We start from the raw sequence: 22,283 nt of genomic DNA, 5'->3' as shown, positions 1-22,283 counted from the left end.
AAGACCCAACACAGCCAAAAATAAATAAATAAATAAATAATTTTAAAAAATTATAAAACAATAAAACTATGATAAGAGAAATCCAGAAAGGACTAAATATGAAGAGATAAACCATGTTCATGGAATGGAAGTCTCAATACATTAAGATATCAACTCATCCCATATTAATCTATAGATTCAATACTATCTCAATCAAAATCCCAGCAGGATTTTCTGTAGGTACTGGCAACTTGATTCTAAACTGTTCATGGGAAAGCAGAGAAAGTAAAGAGCTAAAATCGTTTTCAAGAACAAAGATGAAGGATTCACACTAAATGATTTCAAGACTTAAGCTACAAATCAAGACAATGTGGTATAGTAAAAGAAGAAATACATAGATCCATGTAGAATCTAAAAAATGTCGCACCCTTCTATCAGAAATGGACAGATCCAGCAAGCAGAAAATCAGTAAGGACACAGTTGAACTCAACAACACCATAAATCAAATGAATATAATTGATATCTACATACTACTTTATCCAACAACAGTAGGATACACATTCTTCTCAAAGTCACATGCAACATTCATCCATTCTGGGCCATAAAACACACCTTAACAAATTTAAAGAATGGAAATCATACAATGTATTTCTTAGACCACAATGGAATTATACTTGGAGATCAAACAACATGCTTCTAAGTAATACATAAGTCAAATAAAAAACCTCAAGTGAAACTTAAGAATATTTTGAACTAAATGAGAATGAAGATGTAACTTATCAAAATCTGTGGGATGCAGCACTCAGAGGAAAATTTATAGCACTGAATGCACATATTAAGCAAAGAAAAAAGAAGCAAAATCAATAATCCGAGCTTCCTATTTAGGAAACTAGAAATAGAAGAGCAAATTAAATCTAAAGTAAGCAGAAGGGAAGTAATAAAAATTAGAGCAAAAGTCAATAAATTAAAATCAGGAAGTCAACAGAGAAAAACCAATGAAACCAAAAGCTGGTTTGAAAAGATCAATTAAATCCATAAGCCTCAATGCAATCTGTAACAAAATCTCAAAGAAGTTTTTTTGCAGAAATAGAATGAAATCCATCCTAAAATTTATGTGGAATCTTAATAGACCTAAAATAGCCAAAACAATCTTGAAAAAGAAGAAAAAATAATGGAAGACTCACTTCCTGATTTCAAAACAAAGCTACAGTAATCAAAACAGTACGGTAGTGGCATAATGACAAATATATAGACCAATGGAAAAGAATAGAGTCCAAAAATAAGCCCTCACAGATGATAAAATGATTTTTAACTAGGGTGCTAAGACCTTTCAATGGAGAAAGGACAATCCTTTCAACAAGTGGTTCTGGGAAAACTGGATATTCACATGTAAAAAATGAAGTCAGACCCTTACTTTACACCATGTACAAAAGTGAACTCAAAATGGATCAAAGCCACAAATGTAAGAGCTAAAACTATAAAACTGTTAGACGGAAACATAGGCCAAAAACTTTATTACATTGGATTTGGCAATGACTTCTTGAATATGACACGAAAGGCACAGGCAACAAACAAAAAAAATAGGCAATTTGGAATTCATCAATATGAAAAAATTGTGTGCGTCAAAGCACACTATCAATAAATCATATATAATGGATATTTGATAATCATGATAAGGGATTAATATTCAGAATACATAGAGACCTCTTAAAACTCAATAACAACAAAACCCAATTAAAAAATTGGCATAGGACTTGAATAAACCTTTCTCCTCAGAAGATATACAAATGGCTAATAAGCACATGAAAAAATGTTCAACATCACTATCACTGGGGAAATGCAAGCAAAGCAAAACCACAGTAAGACACCACTTCATACCCATTAAAATCATTATTAAAAAAAAAAAAGGAAAAATAAAAGAACAGGTATTGGCAAGGATGTGGAGAAATGGAAATAGTTGGGTACTATTGGTGGGAATATAAAATGGTGCAGCCATTGTGGGAAACAGAATGGCAGCTCCTAAAAAAATTAAGTATGTATCATATGATCCAGCAATTCCATTTCTGAGTATATACCCAGAAGAACTTAAGGCAGGGATATGAAGAGATATTTTGCCATTCATGTTCATAGCAGCATTATTCACAATAGCCAAAAAGGAGAAGCAACCGAGTGCCTATCCATCAACGAATGAAACAAAATGTGGTATATTCATACAATAGATTATTTTTCAGTCTTATAAAAGAACGAATTTCTAACACACGCTACAACATGGATGAACCTAGAAGACATTATGCTAAGTGAAATAAACCAGTCACAAGAAACAGAAATTAGAAAGGTGATTGCCAGGGGCTGGTGAAGGGGGAATGGGGAGTTACTGTTTCAGTAAAACAGAAACAGTTTCTGAAACAGAGTTTCAGGTTTGCAATATGAAAAAAGTTCTATGGATTGACAGTGGTGAAGGATGCAAAACAATGTGAGGGCACTTAATGCCACTGAGCAGTATACTTTAAAATGGTTAAAATGGTTTATTTTATGTGTATCTTAATACAATTTAAAATCAAGGGACTTCCCTGGTGGCGCAGTGGTTAAGAGTCTGCCTGCCAATGCAGGGGACACGGGTTCAATCCCTGCTCTGGGAAGATCCCACATGCCACGGAGCAACTAAGCCCGTGTGCTGCAACTACTGAGACCACGTGCCACAACTACTGAAGCCCATGCACCTAGAGCCCGTGCTCCACAACAAGAGAAGCCACTGCAATGAGAAGCACATGCACCACAATGAAGAGTAGCTCCCACTCGCCACAACGAAGACCCAACGCAGCCAAAAATAAGTAAATTAAAAAAATAACATCAGTAAGTAATTAAAAAAAAATCTCTTCCTACTTCAATTGCTCTTCTTACTTAAATTACTTCTATTTTCCTGAGGAAGTACACAAGTATTCTCAATAAAGGCTACCCCACTCCATTATTTAAAAAAAAAAAAAGTTTAATTAATGAAACTTTGTATTCCAACATAAAAATGTCAATTGTAGCACAATGCTCCAAATAATTCAGAAATTCGAAGATAATTTCTTAAAGCAATTGTGAAGCAAAGTATTACAATCTATATATACTGTGGGTAAACAACTTGCTACTTTTTGATCTAAAACTTTTTGGGGGTCAAGCCAGTCATGTCATTTCCCTTTTACAGAATAGGACAGCTCTATCATTGTGAAATAAAGTTTTCAATGGTAGAGCCACCCTTGCCTATCTATCCACTAGTCTGCAAGTTACATGTTGAAAAGAAGGAAAGGGCAAAGAAATTAAGGCTACTAACTCTAAGATAAAAGACACTTGTTAACAGGGCTTTATAAATCTAATGATGAGAAGAACCAGGCCAAAACAAGACAGTGAGGTTAACAGAAAAGAATGAATAGTAAAGATGGATATACCAAAAAAAATAGAAGAGAGAGGTCAATTAAATTGGCAGAAAGAGGGCTTCCCTAGTGGAGCAGTTGTTAAGAATCCGCCTGCCAATGCAGGGGACACGGGTTCGAGCCCTGGTCCGGGAAGATCCCACATGCCGTGGAACAACTAAGCCCATGCGCCACAACTACTGAGCCTGTGCTCTAGAGCCCGCAAGCCACAACTACTGAGCCCACATGACACAACTATTGAAGCCCACGTGCCTAGAGCCCGTGCTCCGCAACAAGAGAAGCCATGACAATAAGAAGCCCGTGCACCGCAACAATGAGTAGCCCCCACTCACCACAACTAGAGAAGGCCCGCACACAGCAATGAAGACCCAACACAGCCAAAAATAAAAAATAAATAAATAAATAAATTTATTTAAAAAAAAAATTCGCAGAAAGAGATGTAGAATTTTTGCCTTGAAACATGATAAACTTCATTAAAAGATTTTGGTATGCACTCAGAATTTAATATAATTCAAAATACAGAGATGTCTAAAGTTCATTTCATGGTATATATAAAGGAACTGGTTATAAAAATGTCACAGTGTGGCATGAACCCAGAAAACATTATCATAATGAAGATGCAGCATATTCATTTTTCTTTCACTCCAAGAAATATAGATTTTTGTGCTTAGTAGATTATTTTTAGAATAATCAGTAATCACAAAGGATTGTTATGAGTTTCAATAAATATCTACATCTCTGTCAGTAAAAGGAATTAAGTTGGGGAAGGGGACTCAAATAGTACCTTTTGCATCATCAGAACCCGAAGCCAAGAGTTTAGGATCCATCAAATTAAAGTCAACACTCCAACACCTCTTCTCATGCTCCTGGATGGAGAAAGAAGACAAAGTAGTCTCAAACAGAATATAGATCCTAAAATAAATAGAGCGAAACAAACAAACAAACTTGATACCAATTTGTCACTATGGTGGGAGGGAAAAGAACTGGCTATGAAAACAAATGAGATGCAAAGTAGCTCCTAAACTTTTTATATACACATTTACAAAATTACTGCTTTTGGAAATTCACTTGATACATTCTACAAATGCAAAAAGTCTGAAGAGATGCTTCAGAGAAGCATCTCTTTGGAATTACGTAGGTATAGAAAATGCCAAATAATGACTTTAAATTTGTAACTATAAAACACATGACGCTCTACAATGATTAAAAACTGAAAATGTGATTCTTAAAACAAGTAACTAGTATCCTTATTTACCTGATAGACCTTTGACCTCTGTCCTGTGAATCCATCCCATAGGATGACGGTGCCTTCATAATCACTGCTGGCTAACAGGTTCTTATGGTAACTACTCCAACTGATACAGCTGAAAGAAAGTAATACAGTTAAGCCTCATTTTACATAAAAATAAATAACAATGGGTACAAAGAATTTTGATGTGTTCAGAAAGATTAGAACCCTTTCAAAATGGTTTACATGAGTTCACAATCATTATTCTGCCCACAATACATCTGGGAAGAAAGGTATCAAATAATTCCCAGATTTTTCCATTGAAACTACCAAGTTATGACCTGTAACCACTTTTCACGCTCATCACGAGCTGGAAGATGGATATCATGAGCCTAAAGTTGCTACTGGTCATCCTTGATACGTGAGAAAAGCATATCTGTAAGTGAAGATAATAGAGGCCAAGGGGGCACGAACATGCCATGGCAGAATGACAGAGATCTAATCAGACTGTTTAGGCCCCTGGATCCAGTTGTGCCCAATCATATAAACCAATAAACTGGTTTGAATTGGATTTCTGTATTTACACCCAAATCTTAACTAATATAAGTGTATGACTGAAATTTCAATTAAATGCATTTAACAGTTAGAATTAAACTTTTAACATTTATGGTTTCAGCTATTCTCAAATGTTTCAAAACTGAGAATGTGACATCTAAAAATACACTCTTTTGGTTAGACACATATGCACATCATGCATACAGTAAAGCTAATGTATATTAAAGAAAAAAGTCACCTAGAAAGCAAAGCAATTAACCTAGGTGATTTCCAAGCATTTGAACACAACGCTTTTTTGCTCTCTACTAGTTGCATTCATGCTAAATTTTAGGGGTTGGAAGAGTTCATTTGCAACTTTAAATACACTTATTAGAATTTCTGGGAGAAATTATATGGAACAGTTAAGAGCCTTGGATTTAGATAGACCTGAGCTTAAATTCCAGATCTGCAACTTACTAGCTGCGGCTTTGGGTAATTTAGTTCACTTTCACAATTGGTGTGCTCCAAATTGGTTTTAGGCAAGCTTACATATTGATCCTTTCAGCCCCAAGCCCATAGTTTCCAGCCTTGAACTGTTTCCTTCTCTTTATTCCAAGGTGCATACAGTACTGCCACAATTTTTACATATGTCAAGACAGAAAAGGTAAACCCTCTAATCCATATTTTCATTATAGTAACATTTACTTGATGTGGGCCAAGTATTGTGCTGAGTGCATTATGTGGATTTACTTAAAGTACAATCCTATGAAATAGGTATTACTATTAGAGCCTCTATTTTATAAATGTGTAGCATGAAATGGTTAGGAGCACAGATTCTGGAACCAAACGACTTCTGTTTGAATCCTGGCTCCTCCAGAGAATAGCTGTGCAATCTTAAGCAAGTTAATGAACCTTTTTGTGCTTCAGCTTCCTTGTGTATAAAATGGGCAACAACGGTCAGCTTAAGACAAAACACTTAGGACAATGCCTGCCACATAGGAATTCAATAAAGTTACGTCTTACTCACGTTGTATTCTTTTCACTTAGGAATAAAGTATATAAACTAATAACTATAACAGATTCTCAATGATGAGCACCACTGATGAATGAGCACTAACTACCAGCCTACCATTTTTATAAATGAATTAGAAAACAAAAAAGAAAACTATAACAAATAAAGACTACAATACTTGCTATATTATTAACATTATTAAAAGGAGCATATATACACACAGACTATATGTGTCATTCATCCAGATAAAAAAGGTACAAGGATGACTGGAAAATGTTCTAAGTTCTAAATAAATTTATTATTAAGTGATTTCCTTACATCACTCCCTTTTAAGCCAGTGCCTATGAAAACAGGGAAGCTTGTTTTAAAAATACAGATTCTAGGATTCCTCCAAGATTTGGGGGTGGGGCGGGGGTGGAGATCAGAAGTAGGGTCCAGTTTCTGCAGCCTTAACGGTACTCCAGATTTAAAAAGCACTCATTATGAACTCTAATCCCTAATACGTGAAACTTAAATACTACGCCCTCATGAAAAGAAGCAAAATGTTCTTCTGAAAAGAATTCTTAAAACTGTAAACAATTATAATGTTTAGATATACGCATGCTAGAGGAAAATATCTTGACTCTGAGACACTATTCATTGGGCTACAGTAATCCTTCATTCAATACTCCATGAAAGGCCATCTACAATAAAGACCTTTATTTCATTAAGTGAAAGAAAGAGGATTTTCATTTGGCAAACAGAAAAACACTAACTACTAACCCCCACAGGGAAAAATCAACCCATGTCTATAAAAAAGATATTCTGACGTATCCTCTGTACACAATTAAAGTGTTCACCATGAATGAGTAAGGAGTCTCACGAAAAGGTACCATAACAATCTCATACTAATTATAGATACTAACTGTTATATACACACTGCATTATGCCAAGGAAATAATGTAAATACCTGATTTTGGAATTGCAGGTCATTTCATTTTCAGGGTAATGAATATCCACCGCATCCTGAATGACTGTGCCATATTCATAGACTTTAATCTTCTTTGTAACCCCAGCAATTGCAAAGTAGTCACAATCCCGGTCAAATTCAATACTAAGGGAAAAAGTACATATGTGGGTCAGTAAGACTATCTACCTACCCTTGTGATGTTTACAGTGACAACATTTCAGAATTTGTTTTTTTCTATTTCTAAAGTGATTCTGTCTACAAGGATAATAGATCTACTTGAAATGACCTCAAATTGTACTAGGCCTTTTGTCCAGATTAAGTCATTATCAAGGCATATAAAATTACAAGTGGTGGAGAACTGTGCACAGCTACACAATTCTGAACCATAGACGGTTCTTGTGTTCCTAGTAACTTGACATGTTTTTCAACTTGGCTTTAGTAACCATATTACAACATACCCAACTGTCAAGGCTAACAAGTTATACTGTAAAAGTAGTGAGGGAAGATTCAATAGTTTGGTATATTAAAAATACGTCAAAAGAGAATTGCCAATAAATCTTTTCATAAATTCTAGCTATTTCCCTTCCTACCATACAATGGGGATGATAGGATTTCACAATTTTTAAAGTTATTTTAATAAATAAATGAGTACACAAGCTGAATTACTGAAGCAATTAAGGAAGAGGTGATAACAAAAGGATAAAATACACATAAGAATGGAATCTTTGAATAATCATTATGTTTCCCCCAATCCATTTCTAATCTCCCAATCAAATATGATCTCTCTGATTTATGAACCACAAACAAACAAGGGAAAAACTAAAAATCTCTCCAATTTAAGTTACTTAGGAAATTCACCCCTCTCTGACTTTTTAATACAAGTTTCAAAATAAGCTACTTCAAAGCAGAGCACAAGGCTTTATTCACCTTTATAGACCTCAACTTGGAGTCCTAAAAAAGTTGTTACATAATCAGCAAGAATACTAAGTGACCTAATGGAATTAAGAGTAAAATGAATCATCACATACATTATTTCTCAATGAGCTAAGTATCTTTCTAGAAGCTTATTCATAAAATTAGAGAATACATAAGAATTCTTATTGATCTTCAACTAATTATATAATAATAATAAACATTCATTGACCACTCACTAACTATAACCACTGCACATATTAACTCATTTAATTCTCATCATAACCCTATGAGCTAGGTATTAATTTATCCACATTTTACATATGAGAAAACTGAGGACTAGAGTTGAGGTAACTTGGCCAAAGCATCTTGTAAGTGGCTAAAATGATATGCTAGTACTCTGCATATTTCAAGCATTTAGTAAATGCATATAAATACCTACATGACATACTTTTCTGCATAGATTAACTGTGATATCCTTTTACCAAAAAATATATGGTTAGTTAATAATATAGTAAGAATCTTTGCTAAGCTGATAATGAATAAGGAAAATAAGGACACATTAAGAATACTTCCCATAAAAATATACTTTTAAATGCTCAGTTTTCATTATAGCTTTAAATCCTTCCTTAATTATATAAATTTTTTAAAGGAATTTGATTAAATGTCATTGACTATTGCACAATTCAGCAAATGCTCCCTCCAATACAGTATGACTATGTAGTAATACAACAGATTTATCTGTACAACAATTTCAGCTGAACTGCTGTCTCAGCTAATGTCATCTGCCCTGCAGACTCTAATCCAACATAACTGTATCGATGGCAACTATTCATCTATCCCAACTCAATTTATACTCACAGCCTCACGCCACGGAAGGAGAAATATTACTGTGTCTGTCAAAGGACAGAGTTATCAGAACTGAAATCCTATCCTTAACTTAGGAAATTTTGTTATGGCTGAGACTTCAAGGGAATACCAGTTATGTTATCTCTAAATACTTTTCCTCCTCCTACAAACATGCATGGCTAATAAGTCAAAAACATTCCAAATGTTGTACCAGTAAAAGTCAACATGTCACTTCCAAATTATTTGTTTTTAATACAAAAAAAGTTTAAACACTAACTTATTAAAATAAAAGTCAAAAGATACTGCAGGAAGAAAACTGGCATATAAATTAAAATGCTGTCAAAGGAATGGATTTGATGATATTAAATAAGTAATTGAGTCTATTATTTCTTCCTTTGCTACCCCGTTATTCAACACAGCTCTCTTTTTTCAACAAAGGTTACTTTTTAGCTATATCAGATCATTATTAACTCTCATACTAAAAAATTAACTTTTTGTTTTGACTTTACTGCTATCGTTTTCTTACATTCTGGTTATGTTTTCTTCTTAATATGTTAGTATTACAAGGACCTAGATAGTATCCTTTTTTAATATTCTACGATATTGAGGTTCTCTGTAGTTTAAAAACAAGATTTTAATAGAAATACTGATCAAAAAGTATAAAGAATAGTATTATTTCTAGTAAATTCTGGTTAAAAGGAAAAAGAAGACAAACAGCTTCCTTTAAAAAAAAAAAATGCAAGTACTTCCACGTAATTAAGACTCAGAATTTAAGTTCTTCCAAACATGAATCATTTGTTCCCAACCTCACACAGATTTAATCATATTTGTTCCCAAAGAAAACAAAGTTAGACTCTAGAAACAGATCATGGAATAACTCAAAAGAATAATGTAGTTTTCAGGTACAGAGAGCTAATCCAAAATAGATGGGTTTTTATTTCACAATACAGTATTTCAACTGTTTTAATTTATGAAATCTGATAAAACAAACAAAAATAATAAACAATGATTAGTTAGGCTGAAATAAAAATGAAATAAAAGGTAAACAAATTAAAACATACTTGCTTGTGCAATGAAATTCAAAAAAGAACTGTAAGAAGTCTTGTTATACAAAATTCATTTCTGCTATCCACTATCACCAGTAATAAAACAAGTGGTTTATGAAAGTTAATTGTAATAATAAATTCATTTTCATAGAACTTTTTAAATTTAAAAAATAAACATTTTGAAAAATTATATGAATGGGGACTTAATTAAACATGAAAATAAAGTGCATTTGTCTTTCACACTTGGATTGTTTCAACTGTTTTTAAAAAGTGATTTATTTAAGCAGCTGTAAAATGTAATTCAGCTGTGGGAAACTGGCTGTATTCTTTGTCAAAAGGGCCATCAGTCACGTGATTAAGCATCAAGGCAACAGGCCACACAGGACACCTGATTAATGCATACATCTAGTACAGTGTAGCATAAAGCAATGTAAAGACGGCAATACCTCAAGAAGGGAATTTTGTCAGTATTCTCACTGTCATATTTTTTTGTAATTATAAAACATGTATTAGTGAACAAGGTGAATTAATAACCCTGAACACTAGAATCCAATTTATCAAAAGAAAATGTAAAGTGGGGACTTCCCTGGCGGTCCAGTGATTAAGAATCCGCCTTCCAATACAGGGGACACAGGTTCGATCCCTGGTCAGGGAACTAAGATCCCACATGCCGCAGGGCAACTAAGCCTGTGTGCCACAACTACAGAGCCCACGTGCACTGGAGCCCGCACGCTGCAACTACTGAGTCTGCACACTCTGGAGCCTGCGTGCCACAACTAGAAAGAAGCCCACATGCCACAACTAGAGGGAAGCCGAGCGCCGCAAGGAAGAGCCCGCGTGCCGCAACTAAGACCCGATGCAGCCAAAAATAAATGTAAAAAATAGAATGAAATAAAAAATAAATAATAAAAAAAAGAAAATGTAAAGTGAACAAAGTTGTTAAAGGTCCAATTAATTACCATGTTAGTGTGCCCCAAGAGACAGGGGCTGCTATAATTTCAAGGAAACAAAGAAAGGTTCAGAAATGGCCTTTTTAATGAAAAGAGCAGAACTTTAAGGAACACAAACACAGGTAAAGTACATAAGAACTGAGGTTATTCAACTGACTTTCTTCCAAATCAATAGTAACGGCGAAAACTTCCATAACATAATTAACACTATGTGTCAAGCATTGTTTTAAGCACTTTACATAAAATATATTTAATCTTCAAATCTCTACTGTATAGATAAGGAAACTGAGGTATACTAACGTTAAGTAATTCGCTCAAAGTTCACTGGATAATTCTAAGTCAAGTCATCTAGTTTCAGAGTCTATGCTCTCAATCACTATGCAAAACTCGCATTTTAATGAGAACAAAAGGGCTAGTCTTCAAGGAACACACACAAAGGCAAGATAAACAGTAATAATAACATAAAATAATGGTACCTACTACATTTTATATGTGATAGTAATGACATATCATAATTCATCCTGTGCAACAATTTAAATGGAGGGAGAAAAAAAGAGCAAAGTAGCCTCACAGGGTTTATAGTTAGTGGGAAAAATTTATTATTATTATTATTAAAATAAGCAAATGCCAAATGATAAGAACAAAACATGCCAGAGGAATTCAAGAGTCAATGATTATGAAGGCCCACTGGAAGAAAATGTATGATGCTTGAATATTCTCATCCATCAAATAACCAGCGTGCCTGCTATGTGCCAAACACTGACCTAGCTGATGGAAAACCAGGACGTTATAACAAAACACATTTGAGAAATTTGCAGAAAGATGCATTAACACAAACCTGGACTATTGCAATAGCCTCCTTACAAGTCTGCCAGTCCTGACTTTTATCTTTTCTAATCCATTTGAAGGACTGATATTAGGTAACATTTCCTAAAACACAGCTCTATTCACATAATTATCTTCATTTACTACCATGAAAAATCCAAATTCCATTACCGAAGATCCTTCACAACCTGGCTTGAATCTTTTCTTAAAACTTATTTTATTTTTAAAAATACATATATGTATAGGCAATGGTTCAAAAAGCATACAGAGAAAAGCAAGTCTCCCTCCCAATCTTGCCAAATAAGCACCCGACTGGCCTCCCTAGAGACAATTAATAGTTACAGTTTGTGCATCCTGCTAGAGTTACCCTATGCATGAATAAGCATATGTGTATTCATATTCTTTTTTTTAATTAAACACATTGGATGATATTGTACATACTGATTTGCACATCACCCTCTTCCCCCAACCCCTAATAGTATCTTGACAATCATGTCACATCAGTACATATTAGGGCTACCTCATTTTTCCCCCAGTGGTTGTACAGAATTCCAACATATGGGTATATCATAAATTATTTAACCAGTCTAGCAAGGAACATTTACTATCTAGTCTTTCACTGTTAAACAATGCTGCAATAAAATAAATACCCTTCTATGTGTGTCATTTTTCACATATGCAAGAATATCCTTAAATATACCTGGATTATGAAGTGCTAGGTCAAAAATCACATGCTTTTTAATATAGTTAAATAAAGCTAAACCTTTCTCCATCCAGATTAACACCACTAATCATTGCAATTTCGTCTCTGAATGTTCCATTTATTTTCTAAATCTAACTGAAACCCAGCTCCTCCCTGAAAATGCCGATTCCCCTAAAGCCCTCTCACGTTCCATGTCCAAATAGACTTGGAGATAAAGTCAGTGTCCTCCTTGCTATGCACAGCTTCTTCCAGCCATTCTCCCTCCTCCCTAAAACCTCCCAGGCTCAAAATCTCCTGTAACTTATATCATGCAATTTGATCCTTGTTACTCCTTCTACCAATCCATGAGTTCTTGGAAATTTTAACTTTCAGCTCAATATCACTCTCTCCAAATCTACCCTTGTCATAATTCTTAATCATTTCAATAATCACATAGATGATTATTCTAATACTCTAGTCTATCAGTTTCTTGACTTTCTCTTCTCCAAAGATCTTTTATTCTGCTCACTTCCATCTCACACAACCATGATCATATCCTAGACTTTTTGATTACCAATAACTTCATTCCCTCCATAATTTCAATTTATGACACACGGCTTTCTGACAACCACTTCCATTTGTTCCAGCTAACTCGCTGGCTCCAACAATCCTTCAGGCCTTTAAGCCCATGGGGACCTAAAAATTCACTGATTTTATCACCACTGTCCCTCCATGCCTTCCATATTCACTTTTTCTTTGCCCACCACAAGTTATGTAGCCAATAATTAGGACTCCCTCACATATAACTCTGTACTCCTTTACCATTTTTAATTCTCTTATTTCTTATACCTAACTTCTTTGGCAAAACTCTAACCCTAGTTAAATCTAGCTCTCTACTCACTCTACGCTTGAACTGGCACAGTTGAACATGGCTAGAGAAAAAACATGTTCTCCCATCACATTTTAAATGCATGATCACCATCCTCAGGTGGAGCTCTAACACTGCCTAGGTTTATGGTAAATTTCCCTTGTCTCATATATTTTCCCATTTGCTTAAAAGAAAGGTACATACTTTCTTCATTCTTCTTAAATTTCCCATATCTCTTTCCTCCTAATCACTCTCAACAGATTATTTTGCTCTCTAGTTTATCAAAAACAAACAAAAAAAAGAATGAGAAGGTAATTTCCAAAGGCTACCACCATCACATCCTCTGGTCGTTGAGTGAAGGATCCACGCTCCTAGATCTGACCAACACGTCTACTTGTACACTAGATCCCAGCTTTGCTTGCCTACTCTAGGATTGCTTCCTCAATTCTCCACCTCTCTCCTGTATCATTAATTTCTTCCATTCTCCTGGATCTTTCCCATAAGCCTTTCAATATGTTTTCTTCCTTTAAGTGAAACACAAACAAAACATCTCTTACAACCTTAATTCTGTTTAGCTACCATCCTATTCCTTTCCTTTCTGATTGCAGAAATTTACCAAAAGAGTTGTCCATACTCACCGATTCCAATTCCTCTCCTCCCTTTCCCTTTAACCCACTGGAATGAAGTTTTCATCTCCACCACTGAAAATGCTGTATCAAGGTCAACAATGACCTTCAGTTTGCTAAATCTAACAGTCAAGTCTGAGTTCTTATCTTACTTGAATATCAGCAACACCTGACTTAGATGATCACTCCGTCCTCCTCAACAGAGTTGACTTTTCTCCCACCTCACTGGCAGCTCCATCACAGTATGCATTGTTCATTCCTCCTCCTGTCTCCACTTTCACACTCAAGTATCCCAGAGCTCAGTCCTTGTCCCTCACCTCCTTTTAATCTCCATGGACTTCTTTGGGGAATCGCATCTAATCTTGAGGCTTTAAATATATACACTAATGACTATCAAATGTTTATCTCACATACAAGACCTCTCTCTGCACTAGTGGTTCATGCCTACTTGACAGCTCCAATTTTAATGTAACAGGCGTCTTAATCTGTCCTAAAATGAGTTTTTGAATTCCCCATCAAAATCTTCTTCATCTTATTAACTAATCCCATCCCTCTTTTAATTAACTTTAACATCAAATCTTTCAGCGCAACCTTCAAAATACATACAGAATCTAACCACTTCTCACTGCCACCACTCTCATCCAAGTTACTATTATCTCATGTCTGTATTATCATAATAGGCTCCTTCTTGGTACCCTTGCTTCCATACTTGACCCTTACAGTCTATTTTCAAACAGGTCCAATCAACATTCCTTTGGTTCAAAATCATTTAATGGCTTCCTACCTGGTCTCAAGAAAAAGGCAAAGTGATTATAAAACCGTGTATGTGATTTGCCTCCCCCTCTCCCTTGTTCCAGTTACACTGGCCTTATGGTAAACCTAGGAAATTCCAAACCTAATCTCACCTCAGGGCCAATGCACCTGATAGTCTCTGACCCTGAAGTGGTCTAATCTGTTTCAAACTGCAGCTTTCTACACTCTACCCCCTGTTTTGCTGAATTATCTCCCTCTGCTTTATTTTTTTCCATAGGATTTAAAAAACTTATATCCTGTATTTTCTTCTAATACTTTGCCGGTTTCTTTTTCTTTTTTTTCATTTAAATATTCATTCCATCTGGAATTTATTTTAAACTATGAGAAGAGATGTAAATTTATATTTTCCCACATCACTACCTAGTAACCCCATTTACTGAATAATCTCTTTTCCCCATTTATTAGAAATGCAGTTTATATCATATAAACTAAGTTCTTATAAGAATAACTGTAGACATTCTCTGTTCATGGACTCGTACCACACAGTTTTAATTATTGATTCATCATAATATGCTATAGCATCTTGTAGGAACTAGTGTCCTTTTATTAACTGTTTTCTTCAGAATTTTCCCAAGCATCTTGTAACTATATTTTTAACACCAACTTATTTCCAAAAAACAAAAAATATATATCCTATATGATATTTTCATGGCAATCATGTTAAGTTCATACACTAATTAAGGAAAACAGTATTTTTGTGATGCTTAGCCTTTCCATTTAGGCATATCCTGTATCTTTCCTTTGTTCAAATTTTGCTTCCTCAGCAGTATTTTAAAATTTTTCTTCTTTTAGATCTCCTCCATTGCCAGTTAGGTTTATTATTTTCTATTTGACAACTTTCCCTAATTTTCCCATTGTAATTAGCCTGTGTGGAGTTTTGTCCCTTCTACGGCCAGTCAGATTATCTACATTGCCTACAAAATAATCTCTGTCATTTAAGAACCCAAGATTATTTGCAATAGATTTCAGCAAAGTAGTTCCTTATTACTTTTTCTTTCAGTGTACCTGTAGTTATTTCCTTAGTTTCAATTCTTATTTCATGTACTTGAAGTTTCTCCTAGTTTTTACTTGATTAGGCTAACATGCATCTTTTATTTCTTTTAAAAAGCTTGTTGATTGAAAATCATTTTTTTTTTATAATTCATTCATTTTTTTCACATTTACCTTATTAGTTTCCTTCTAGTTTACTTAGGTTTATTTTGTTCTTTCTCTAACATCTTCAGTTAAATATTTAATTTATTTTCATACTTTCTTCTTCATTAGTTAAGAACGTAAAACAAGAAATTTTATTCTGAGCACTTTTAGCTGCATCCCATAGGTTCAAATATATAAAAGCTTCACCAAAGTGGCTTCATTTCCACTTTGACTCTAGAGTTGCCAAGATAGCTTTTAAATTTCTATGTGGTGGGTTTTTTTGTTTTCTTATTGAGTTATAAATGTCTCATCTTACTGTATTGTGATCAGAGAATGCTGTCTCTGCTATTTTTATTTTCTGTAATTTGACATTTGATATATCATTCTGTACATTTTTTAATGTCCCATGGACATTTTAAAAGAAGTCATATTCTTTATACATGTTTGTATATGTCTTCTAACTTGTTATGTTATTTAGGGCTTCTGTAGTTTTATTTTTAGTCCACTCAATGTCTGGCCTGTCATGAACTAAGATCTGATCTGATTTAAAGTCTCATACAACTAGTGTTTCTATTTTGTCTTACAGTTAACAAAGAAATTTTCCAATGCATAATGATATTTACAACTACTTAAACTTCATCATGGACTGAATCTTGATCATTATGAAGTGCTGGGGCGGGCGGGGGGTATGGGGAGCTGTGGAGAGAAAATGAGATTTAATGATTTCTAGCCTGAATTAAACCTTACTTTTCAACATTCACAGCTCCAAGTTTTAGGAACTCTTATATATAGTACAGATTTATGCTTCATATTATGATCTAATGTGAAAGTATTTCCCTTTTGATGGGAGGTTTAGCCTATTTACATTTATTTATCAAGGACATGTTTGCTTTTATTTCTCTTTTGTGATTATTTATTTATTTATTTATGCATGCTGCGTTGGGTCTTAGTTGCTGCATGCAGGATCTTTGTTGCAGCATGAGGACTTCTTAGTTGCAGGATGTGAACTCTTAGTTGCAGCATGCATGCGGAATCTAGTTCCCTGACCAGGGATTGAACCTGGGCTCCTCGCACTGGGAACGTGCAGTCTTACCCACTGGACCACCAGAGAAGTCCCCAACTGCATTTTTAATTTAAAAATATCTTTCACCATTTGATTTCTTTCTGCTTTCTGTGTGCTATTCTCATAAATGGGAACTGTAGTATTTCTGTCTAGTGGCTATTTTTATGACTTTATGAATAGAAAGAAATAAAGGATTCAATGTATCTGTTAAGTCTCTAATCTGAACAGAGGACAAAATTATTTTTGCCTTCCCTCTTCCCGTCCTATTGATTACATTGATTATCTTAGAATATATACATTCAAAGATATTTTTACCACTCATTCTTGTGTAAGTGAAAAACCTATAAATAATTATCTGAGCATAGAAATGAATCCCATTATACATATAAAGACAAACTAGCCATGCATTTCTAATATTCACTGTCTGTTCCAAACTTATTTATTATAAGTAGGTTCAAGTATCTGATGACTCCATTATACTGTCTAATGCAGTCATATCAAGAAATTTATGTATTAAAATATACATTAGATTTTAAATTATTTTCCTCTTATTTCTCCCTTATATTACAGTTAGGACACTATAATTTTCTTAATGTGTGTATAAGGTTGCAATATCTATTAATTTTATTTCAGAAGAGCGTCAATGCTCAAATAAAACTTTATTCATGGATGTTGAAACTTGAATTTCATATAATTTTCACGTCACAAAAAATTATTCTTTATATTTTCTCAACATGTTAAAAATATATAAACTATTCTTAGCTTGTTGCTGTACAAAATTAGACAGTGAGTAAGAATTGGCTTTCAGGTCTTAATTTATTGACCCCTGTCTTGAATGAATGGATACACTTTAATTTATTCTGTAGGCACTAAAGCGAAGCCACATTTAAAGTCTACGTATATATTTGTATGATTATTTTCATTAGCTGCTGGTTTTAGTTTTAATCCCATATAAAGCCACAAGATCTTGCTTTAAAACAACTATTTAAAAATTTTTAATTTTTCTGTCCCCTCTGGCTATCACTGAATAGCTAAAACAAATATGTACACTATCTGACATATATTCTGGAACACTTTCGTGAATGCCAAGTGTTCACACTGTGATAAAATGTCTTTCTACTAAAGCATTTAAAATTAAAGATGCAACTTGAGGCACTTTAAGATCAATATACTGATTATCAAATTTTTCTCATCTAAGTCTACAGCAAGTTATACTTTATACCCACTTAAATTAACTTAGTTGTAGACTCTTCATCTGTCCTAAAACACCTTTCTGTGCACAGTATAACAATATCCTATGATAGATGGTGTTTATTAGAGAACTTTGGAAAACTGAAAATAACTTATGAAGCAAAGATTAACAGAAAGATTTTATAAAAACATCTACTAGAGAAAAAAACAATAGTTAAAAAACAAAATATCTGTTGTCCCCAAAGCTACTATGACATTTTGTCCTTTTTGGAATGTGTCTATATTTAGTAAAGTGGAGGGAACGATATGCAAGTAAAAGTTCCAATTCTTTACTTTTGAAATTGAAGTAGAAGATACATCTAACTTTTCAGTTCTGTATCCTTGGGTAGCATTTACAAGCAACCAATGAGGTTACAATATTAAATCATTAATGTCACTGCTGTGATACTTCATCACAAAACAATATAACTATGATAAAAAGAAACTATTTAATGCTACAGAGGGCTAATCTGAAGTGAAAATGTACAATCTAGAAAAAATTTCATAATGAATATATAAAAGTGTGTCCCGGGGCTTCCCTGGTGGCGCAGTGGTTGAGGGTCTGCCTGCCAATGCAGGGGACATGGGTTCGAGCCCTGGTCTGGGAGGATCCCACATGCCGCGGAGCGGCTAGGCCCGTGAGCCAGAATTACTGGGCCTACGCGTCTGGAGCCTGTGCTCTGCAACAGGAGGGGCCGCGATAGTGAGAGGCCCGTGCACCGCGATGAAGAGTGGCCCCCGCTTGCCACAACTGGAGAAAGCCCTCGCACAGAAACGAAGACCCAACACAGCCAAAATAAAAAAATTAAAAAAAAATAAATAAATAAATAAATAAAAAATTAAAAAAAAAAAGCCATTGAAAACCTTCCATTAAAAAAAAAAAAAAAAAAAAAAAAAGTGTGTCCCCAAAATATCAGTTAGCCAGACAGACTTTAATAAAATCAGAAACTCATCTCATATTTCTTATAGAAACAAGTAGACAAAACCACTGAAGAAAAATGTAATAGAGAAAATTTGACTCTTACTAGATTAATCCTTTCAAACCATCACAGCAGAAAAAGAGAGAGAGAGAGAGCGGGGGGGAGAGCTCTTGTTCTAAAATATTTACAGAAATGCAAAGAATTTAGAATAGCAAACACAACTATGAAAAAGAGTATCAAAGTTGTAGGATTTGCATTACCTGATTTAAAGGCTTATTATAAAACTACAATAATCAACAGAGTGTGGTACCAGTCTAAGAGCAGACATATAGGTCAATACAATAGAACAGAGAGTCAAAAAGTACATTCATACATATCTGGCTCAATTGATTTTAAACATAGAAGCCAATGGGAAATTCATCTTTTAAACAAATAATGCTTGGAACAAGTGGATATCCATATTGGGGGAAAAACTGAACTCCAACCCTTACTTCACAATCTAATAAAAATTAATTTGGGGACTTCCCTGGTGGTGCAGTGGTTAAGAATCTGCCTGCCAATGCAGGGAACATGGGTTCAAGCCCTGATCCAGGAAGATCCCACATGCCGTGGAGCAACTAAGCCCGTGCACCACAACTGAGCCTGCGCTCTAGAGCCCACGAGCCACAACTACTGATCCCGCGTGCCACAACTATTGAAGCCCATGTGCCTAGAGCCCGTGCTCTGCAACAAGAGAAGCCCACGCACTGCAACGAAGAATAGCCCCCACTGCTGCAACTAGAGAAAGCCCGTGCGCGGCAACAGAGACCCAACAAGCCAAAAATAAATAAATAGATTAATTAATTAAAAAAAAATTAACTTGAAATGGATTATGGACTTAAATGTGAAAGCTAAAACTATTAAAATTATAGAAGAAAAAAAGGAGGAAAATCTTCACAATTTGGGACAGGTGAACATTTCTGAAGGAAAGAGCTTAAATCATTTTAAAAAACTGATGACCTGGAATTCATAAAAATTAAATACTTATGTTATTTGAAAGACACCATTAATAAAAAGGCAAGCCACAGACTCAGAGCAAATACTATCAATACATATTTCTGATATCTAGAATACATAAAAAATTCTCACCATTCAATGATATTAAGGGCCTGATTTTTAAATAATGGGCAAAAGATTTGAATAGATGTTTCATAAAAGATATACAAATGGCCAATATGCAAATTAAAAAGCATTAGTCGTATGGGAAACATATAGTAAAATAACAAGGCAATATCACTATATACACACAAATAAAAAGATTGACAATGCCAGGAGTTACTGAGGATTTGGGACAAATGGAACTCTCTTACATTGCTGACTGGAATGTTAAAATAACTCAATCACGTTGGAAACCAGTTTGGCAGTTTCTTAAAATGTTAAGCACAAACTAATCATACAACCCAGCAATTTCAATCCCAAGAGAAATAAATATGAATGTGAATATCCAAATGACTTGTATGTGAATATTCATAGCAGCTTTATTCATAATAGTCAAAAATTAGAAATAACTCAAATGTCCATCAACACATGAAGGATAAACAAATTGTGGAATATTCATTAAATGTAATATTGCTAAATAATTAACTAACTAACTACTGATGCAGAAAACATGGATGAATCTCAAAACACGCTGAGCTAAAAAAGCTAGACACACAAGAGTACATTCTGTATGGTTCCATTTATAAGAAACTCCAGAATGACTAAACTATTCTATGATGACAGAAAGCAGATAACCAGTGGCCTGGGACAGGAGTCTGGAGAATTAAAGGCAAAGTGGCAGGAAATAAAATTTTTGGAAATGTTCTGTATTTTGATTGTGGTTTATACAATTGCCAAAATTAAAACTTAACACTTTATTGTATGTAAATTGTACCTCAACAAGGGTGATTCTTAAAACTACCCAATTTGTGATTCTGCATTTATTAAACTTAAGTTATGTAAATAATAGAACAACAGATTAAGCCCTCTCAAGGATGGATCAAAGAACAGTGTTTTATAATTTTAGATGCTATCAACAAAAATTACCTATTAATGTGGGAGAGGAAAAGGTAAGAGAAAGAATGTAAACACAAAAACCATTAGTGGTAGAAAAGCATCCGTGTTTCAAGATCAGTATGATATAGCTAATCATAGTGCAAGCTTTTGTCTTATTTCAAGGCATTTTTCAGCTCCACTTGATAAATAATTTTTAAAAGACACATAGGAAACTTTCCGCTGAACAAACCAGGATTTGTAATTAAAAGAGTACTAAAAATCTGTAGTTATCACTCAACCAATGATGGAGTGCTTACCGTACGACAGGCTGAGTGATAGGTCATTTGTGTTAAGTAATGATGAAGCATATAAAATAGCCAGTCATCACTAAGAGATCAGAAAATCTGATACAAACCCTTTTTTTTTTTCATAGACACACTAAGGCCCCCCAAATATGACAGAACTTTAATCAAATGTAGTAGTATGTCCTTAGAGCCTCAGCAAATCTACGAGGTCAGGAGTCAGCAAACCTGTTCTGTAAAAGGGTCAGAGAAGCTGTGCAGGTCTCTACTGAAATGACTCAACTCTGCTGTTGCAGTTCAAAATCGGCCATAGGCAATATGTAAAGGAATGAGCATGATTGTGTTCCAACAAAACTTTACTTATGGACGCTGAAATTTAAATTTCATGTCATTATTATAAGTCATGTTACTGTACATCATTATGTTATTATTTTTCTTTTGATTTTTTTCAACCAATTAAAAATATAAAAACCATGCTTAGTTCATGGGCCATTCAAAAATAGGTGATGGACCAAATTCGAGTCCCATGGGCCATAGTTTGCTGATTCCTGTACTAGGTATAAAAGTCAGTATTTTTCTTATTCATAATGTCTTCTTTTATATAAACAAAACCAGTACAAAGCTTGAAACTTACAAATACCAAAATTTTTAAAGTAATTACAAAGAAATATGAATTTTTTCATAATACATTTAACCAATGGCAGTATTTACATTTAAAATTATTTTTAAAGGATAATAGAATAGTATTTTCTGGACACTGTCTATAGACATATATGTCTATTGCTCTAAGACAAGAGTATGTGCCCAGTAAATATTAGTTAAATACATTTCAGAACCAACTTTTGATTCCCTATGAGTGTAATCTGTCAAATGTAATATATTCCTTACTATCTTTATATGAACACACTGAGCATAATAAGGTGAACAGCCCT

At 34.3% G+C, this 22,283-nt stretch overlaps 1 protein-coding gene across 4 annotated transcripts in view; it reads right to left on the bottom strand.

Moving 5' to 3' along the window:
- Positions 1-22,283, bottom strand: part of COP1 (COP1 E3 ubiquitin ligase) — a 268,642-nt gene that overhangs the window by 110,030 nt on the left and 136,329 nt on the right. For all 4 annotated transcript variants that reach the window (XM_082385646.1, XM_082385645.1, XM_082385644.1 and 1 more), the window contains 3 exons: positions 7,119-7,262; positions 4,651-4,759; positions 4,180-4,261 (listed from right to left, as the gene is read on the bottom strand). In XM_082385646.1, coding sequence (XP_082241772.1) covers positions 4,180-4,261; positions 4,651-4,759; positions 7,119-7,262 — 335 coding nt within the window. The remainder of the gene's footprint in view (positions 1-4,179; positions 4,262-4,650; positions 4,760-7,118; positions 7,263-22,283) is intronic.

Source organism: Balaenoptera borealis (genome assembly GCF_965194805.1).
Source record: "Balaenoptera borealis genome assembly, chromosome: 1".
NCBI classification, from domain to species: domain Eukaryota; kingdom Metazoa; phylum Chordata; class Mammalia; order Artiodactyla; family Balaenopteridae; genus Balaenoptera; species Balaenoptera borealis.
Note: the sequence above shows the minus strand (reverse complement) of the source record. Positions and strands in the feature narration are given on the sequence as shown.